The sequence below is a fragment of the Helianthus annuus genome, chromosome 13 (genome assembly GCF_002127325.2).
Source record: "Helianthus annuus cultivar XRQ/B chromosome 13, HanXRQr2.0-SUNRISE, whole genome shotgun sequence".
Lineage (NCBI taxonomy): Eukaryota > Viridiplantae > Streptophyta > Magnoliopsida > Asterales > Asteraceae > Helianthus > Helianthus annuus.
This window is the reverse complement of record NC_035445.2, coordinates 123822540-123829316: the sequence shown is the minus strand read 5'-3', so window position 1 is coordinate 123829316 and position 6777 is coordinate 123822540. Positions and strand designations below refer to the sequence as shown.

At 38.6% G+C, this 6777-nt stretch overlaps 1 protein-coding gene across 1 annotated transcript; it reads left to right on the top strand.

The window, feature by feature from the left end:
* Nucleotides 1-386: 386 nt before the first annotated feature.
* Nucleotides 387-5650, top strand: LOC110899238 (ABC transporter C family member 3). The gene is made up of 9 exons (XM_022146127.2): nucleotides 387-2797; nucleotides 2874-3575; nucleotides 3649-3813; nucleotides 3893-4187; nucleotides 4273-4487; nucleotides 4568-4873; nucleotides 4963-5026; nucleotides 5114-5353; nucleotides 5434-5650. The coding sequence occupies exons 1-9, from the start codon at nucleotides 569-571 to the stop codon at nucleotides 5547-5549; spliced, it is 4332 nt and encodes a 1443-aa protein (XP_022001819.1). The 5' UTR covers nucleotides 387-568; the 3' UTR covers nucleotides 5550-5650.
* Nucleotides 5651-6777: the final 1127 nt, after the last annotated feature.

Genomic DNA, 6777 nt, shown 5'->3' with positions numbered 1-6777 from the left:
AACTTAAAAACTAACTTCAGTTAAAAAAAATTAATGGAAGTTCATTGAGTACCAACATGTTGATAGGTAGGATTATTGTATACCAATTACGTATGTAAGATTATTATTTACCAACGGGACAAAGATTGGTTTATTAAAAACCAATTTTCCAAAAACAAAAAAAACAAAACTAAGGGCCCATTTTTACTACCCGCACAGGCTTTTTAATTCTCAAGAACGACCACAGGTAAAAAAAAAATTGAGGATACCCCTCGATTTTTCTTCTAGGTCCGCCACTGGCAGTGACCCCTCTTTAGCACCTTAATTGTATTTGGTATTGAGCCTGCACACAAATGGGTTTCAGGAATATCAAAAAGTCCCAATAATATAATTTTTTATGTCATAATATGTTGGTCAGTTGGTGGGTGTCAGTGTCACAAACATTTGTTTAGACATTTACAAAGACTTCAACAAAAAAAAGACAAATAGTACACCAAGATTGACCAGATTCCAATGATATAATTCAAGAAACTCTGTTCATGGTTTCATCCAACAAAGGCAGTCACTTTATTAACCACCATTCATAGGTATGCCCATGAATGATAACTCTATGATCTTGCATTGGTTGTTTGCTTTAACACACATTGGTTTCTTGGTTCTTGTATTCATCAGTTTGTTCTACAAAAAATATAGTTTCAAAGGTCCTAAACAGATGCCCAACAATAAGGTCATGTTATCTTGTGTGGTCCTTGTGGATCTTAACCTTGTTATGTGTTTCTTGAGCCTTCTTTATTGGTATAGAAATGGTTTGAGTAAACAAAACATTGTTACCTTTTCGGGTACCCTTCTTAGAACCCTTGTTTGGTTATTCGTTTCGGGTTACTTGCACAACTATGTCTCTAAGTCAGCATTAAGGATTTGGTGGTTTTCTTCTTTCTTAAACTTTTGTTTTTGTCTAGTGTTGGACTATGTTTTCTATCAACAGATTCATAGTTTAGCACCTCGGTTCTTGGTGTTAGATGCTTCGTCTGTTATTGTCAGTTTATTTCTGTGTTATGTCGGGTTCTCGGTTAACAATGGAGGTGGTACCATTAGCCATTTTTATTATCAATCATTGCTACATGGCAGTGAAGCTATAACTCCTTCTGCAACCAGCAATATCGTAAGTCTTGTTACTTTCGCGTGGATTCATCCATTGATTTCCATCGGATACAAGAAACGGTTAGATCTTGAGGATGTTCCACAACTTGACAGTTTAAATAGTGCTCGAAGATCCTTTTCGGTCTTAAGAAATAAACTAGAATCGGATAAGCGTAAAAGCAGCCAAGTGAATACTTTTAGTCTTGTTAAGGCTGTGATCTTGACAATATGGAAAGACATAATAATTTCGGGTCTCCTTTGTTTCGTGTACACGTTAGCTTCATACGTGGGGCCGTTCCTCATAGACACGCTTGTTAAATATCTAACCGGACATCGAGACTTGAATACGGGTTTGCTTCTAGTTTCTGCGTTCTTCGGTGCTAAGATTGTCGAGTGCTTCGCAGCTCGACACTGTGATTTAAAAAAGCAACAGGCTGGGATTAACGCTAGAGCTGCTCTTGTTGCAATGATCTACCACAAAGGTTTGACCCTTTCGTCTCAGTCAAAACAGGGACACTCGAATGGCGAGATTATTAACTTCATGGCTGTTGATGCCGAAAGAATCGGTGAATTTAGCAAGTTCATGCACGCTCCTTGGATGACCGTTGTGCAAATTGGTCTGTCACTAGCAATACTGTATAAAAATCTCGGGATTTCTTCATTAGCTACCTTTGTTGTAACAATTGCCATCATGCTATCCGATCTACCATTAGGGAGTTTTCAGGAAAAATATCAAGCGAAGTTGATGGAATATAAAGATAAACGGATGAAAACGACTTTTGAAATTTTGAAGAATATGCGGATTCTCAAGCTTTATGGATGGGAGATGAAGTTCTTGTCGAGAATTAACGATATCCGGAATGATGAGGCGCATTGGTTGTATAAATTTGTATTTGCTATGGCCGTCACCTGTAATGCATTCTGGGTTGCACCGACACTTGTGGCTATAGCCACATTTGGCACTAGCATGCTTGTTGGCATCCCGCTTGACTCAGGGAAGGTATTGTCTGCCATTGCAACATTTAAGATTCTCCAAGACTCCGTGTATAATCTTCCGGATACAATATCCAAGATCATACAGACCAAAGTTTCGTTTGATCGTATTGCATCGTTCCTTAGTCTATCTGAATTAGATTCAGGTCTGGTAGACATAGTCCCAAGAGGTAGTTCCGACACGATAGTCGAGGTCGTTGATGGAAAGTTTTCATGGGATGTGACAACTTGTGAGCCGACATTGATGGATGTAAATTTCAAAATTTTTCATTGCATGAAGGTTGCTGTCTGCGGCCCGGTTGGGTCGGGAAAGTCAAGCCTACTGTCATGTATACTAGGAGAAGTGCCTAAATTATCCGGAAAAGTCAAACTCAGTGGCACAAAGGCTTATGTTGGTCAATCACCATGGATACAGAGCGGCACGATAGAGCAGAATATCTTGTTTGGTAACGAGATGCACAGAGAAAGATACGAGAAGGTTCTAGAAGCGTGTGATTTAAAGAAAGACCTTGAAGTTCTATCTTTCGGTGATCGAACGGTTATAGGGGAGAGGGGAATCAACTTGAGTGGCGGTCAGAAACAAAGAATACAGATAGCTCGTGCTCTCTATCAAGATGCTGATATATATCTATTTGATGATCCGTTCAGCGCTGTCGATGCTATTACAGGAAACCATCTTTTCAAGGTGAGTTGATCACTTATAAATCCTAAATTTTTCATAATTGTATAATTTCTAACTAGAATAAGTAATTTATCGACAGGAATGTATGATGGATTTCTTGGAATCGAAAACAGTGATTTACGTCACGCATCAAGTGGAGTTTTTAACTGCTGCAGATCTCATCCTGGTCTTGAAGGATGGAAGAATCACACAAACTGGAAAATACGACGATATTACGAAGCTAGGAAGCGACTTTTTAGAGCTTGTTGGTGCACACAAACAAGCTTTATTAGAAATTGATTCTGTGAGCGAGAACCAAGGTAGCCGTGGAAAATTTAATAAGAATATACAAGACGAGACTATAAAGGGTCAAAATGGTGAATTAGTTCACATGGAGGGGAAGAAAAGGCAGCTTGTACAAGAAGAAAAAAGAGAAAGAGGTAAAATTAGCTCATCGACGTATTGGAAATACCTTACAACAGCTTATGGAGGGGCACTTACTCCTGTCGTGTTATTAGCACATATTATGTTTGAATCATTTCAAATCTCTAGCAATTACTGGTTGGCTTGGGCATCGCCTGCATCCGAAAGTAATGAAGCTCGTGTTGATGACTTCAAATTCATTATCGTTTATGTGGCTTTTGGTATCGGATGCTCTTTGTGTATTCTAGCAAGATCGTTTTTACTTATGCAAGCCGGGTACGAAACGGCCAACCAGCTTTTCGACAAAATGCATTTTTCTATTTTCCGTGCCCCCATGTCTTTCTTTGATGCCAACCCATCTGGTCGAATCCTAAGCAGAGTAAATGAATACATCATTTTTCTTGCATTTTGCTTAACGATTAGGCAACTTGATTTTTAAAAACCTTTTGCAGGTATCTTCAGACCAAACTGCAGTGGACTTGTCAATACCCTATAGTATTGGTCCATTTGCCTATGCTATCATACAGCTTTTAGGCATTGTTTTAGTTATGTCACTAGGTGCTTGGCCCGTGTTCCTTGTTTTCTTTCCCGTCGTTGGAATTTGCATCTGGTTACAGGTAATAATACTTGTGGATAATATTATTAGTATTCATTTATTCTGATTTCTGTTTTTACATGTATGTATTGAACCTGAAGCAATATTACATACCTTCGGCACGAGAACTGGCACGATTGGTTGGAGTATGCAAAGCGCCAGTCATTCAGCACTTTTCCGAAACAATATCCGGATCAACGACTATTAGAAGCTTTGATCAGAAACACAGATTCCAAGACACGTGCTTGAAACTGATTGACGATTATTCCAGACTGAAGTTTCATGTTGATGGTGCATCAGCTTGGTTCGGGTTACGCCTGGATATGCTGTCTGCTTTAATTTTTGCGTTACTTCTTATCTTTCTAGTTTCTGTTCCGGAAGGAATAATTGACCCAAGTAAGAAAATTTTACGACTCACTACCAAGATTATAGTTTCAAGTTTCAAGCATAGATAACTCATCCCAATTTCAACGTGTTGCAGGTACCGCGGGCTTAGCAGTAACATACGGACTACATTTGAACAAATTACAAGCTTGGGTTATACTAAAACTTAGCAAATTGGAAATACAGTTTATCTCGGTTGAAAGAATATTTCAATACAGTTCGATCCCTAGTGAGCCTCCTCTTGTTATAGACTCGAATAGACCTGATCGCTTCTGGCCTTCACAAGGAAAAGTCGATATTCACCATCTGCAGGTTATTAATATATTACTGTTTAAAAAAATTTATGCAAGTGAAATTAGACGCTTAAAAATGTATAAATAATGTGTGAATAGGTTCGATACGCCCCACACATGCCACTTGTGTTGAGAGGTATAACATGCACTTTCCATGGAGGTATGAAGACGGGAATTGTAGGGAGAACCGGAAGTGGTAAATCCACTCTTATTCAAACACTCTTTCGTCTCGTTGAACCTACCAGTGGGGAAATTTGGATAGACGGGATCAACATTTCATCGATTGGACTCCATGATCTACGGTCTAGACTGAGCATAATTCCCCAAGATCCCACTATGTTCAACGGAAGTGTTAGAAGCAACATGGACCCACTTGAGGACTACACAGATGATCAGATTTGGAAGGTACATTAAATAGATTTAATCTGCTTATGATGGTATGTCGTATTATATTCATATGTATGCCGTTAGTAACATTTAGTTTGTCATTTCAGGCTCTTGATAAATGCCAGATTGGCGATGAAATTAGAAATAAGGAAGGCCAGCTTGATGCCATAGGTTCTGGATTGTTCCACAATTTTTTTTTTTGCAAGTTTACATATAAATTTAAAGTTTTGACAACCCATGTTTGTTAAATTGCTATAGTTACTGAAAACGGAGAGAACTGGAGCGTGGGTCAACGGCAACTGATCTGTCTTGGGCGTGTGCTACTGAAGAAAAGCAAGATTCTGGTTCTGGATGAGGCCACTGCATCAGTTGATACAGCAACGGATAACATGATTCAGAAAACACTTAGGGAACACTTTTCAGACTCTACTGTCATAGCAATAGCACATCGAATCACCTCTGTCGTCAAAAGTGACATGGTCTTAGTTTTAAACAACGGTTCGTGAGCTAAACCTGTCATTCTGCCTTAAATGATACAGTATCTTTTGTGATTCTTATGTTTCACTGGTGAGATGCAGGTGTTGTTGAAGAATACGATTCTCCGACAGCATTGCTTGAAGATAAATCATCTTCTTTTTCCCAGCTGGTTGCGGAGTACAGCTTGAGGTCGAATTCTTGTCATAGCATTACATGATAAAACAAGTTATTTTTATAGCTAAATACCTATGCGAAAATTTTGTATCTATTGATGACATTATATATTTGAAATGGAAATAATATCGTTGCGACAAAAAATACAGCGTAAGGAGGGAGACTATTTGTGTTCGAAGTGGTCTGACCCGACGGGTTTGGATCAACACATATTGACCAAGAGGATTATGATGGAATTTTGACGGACTTGGGTATCAGACCAAGCAGAAAGTGTTTGACATACTTGAGATCGACTTGTTAAAAGCTCGAGTCGAGTACCGAGCCGGGAGTAAACAAGACTATATTGAAACTTCATTAACAAGTGAGCTCAAGTGTAAGCTTCACACATTGAGATTACTTGCAAGACTAAACAACTGCATTATTTAGATGAATATAAATATATTTTTTGTATATTAAATATATAAGAAGATAAAACTACTATTACATTTAAAATTATTCTGAAAATAAATATATAAAAATTATTATATATGTATACAGATAGAATAATTTAATAAATTAAAGTGGAATGGAGCTTGAATCAACCTTGAGTTTTAATAATTGTTTATGAGCTGGAATTGAGATTTAGGTATAGTGCTCGAACCGAGCCGACCACGAGCTCTTAAATTAAAAGACACAAACTCGAGCACTCATGTTAAACAAGTCAAGTTCAAGCTTGGGTCAATTTGTCTATGCCGCTACATGTACGTACTCGTTATCTCAAAACTTTATATAAACCATTAAATTTTCACATCGATGTCACATACATAGAATGATCACATCCTTCTATGTATAACACTTCAAGTCACAAATATGATTCATGTGTTAAATGGAAGTGTTATGATTCATGTGTTGATTTTATACAATCTTGACATAAAACATATATTTAATGCAAAAACTGCCATGAGCAATGCCCGATTTGCCGGAAAGCTTGCTTAGACCAATTTAGGGAGCATGCTCTGCACTGTAAAGAACTGTCAGGTTTTAAGTATAGGCACGACTGGGTGCGGGATGTCTTGGGGGACATCCTCAAACGGGCGGGGATCTCGGTGAAGATAGAAGCCCCCGTAAACTTTTTGACAGATCCGAGGGAAGGAAGATCCACATTGCGCCCCGCGGACATTTTAGTTTTCGGGTGGGATGCAGGTAAACACGCGTGTGTCGATCTTACCGGGGTTTCCCCCCTTGTAGGCTTACGGGATACAGGTTTTGTCCCTGGTTAGACAATTGCAAAG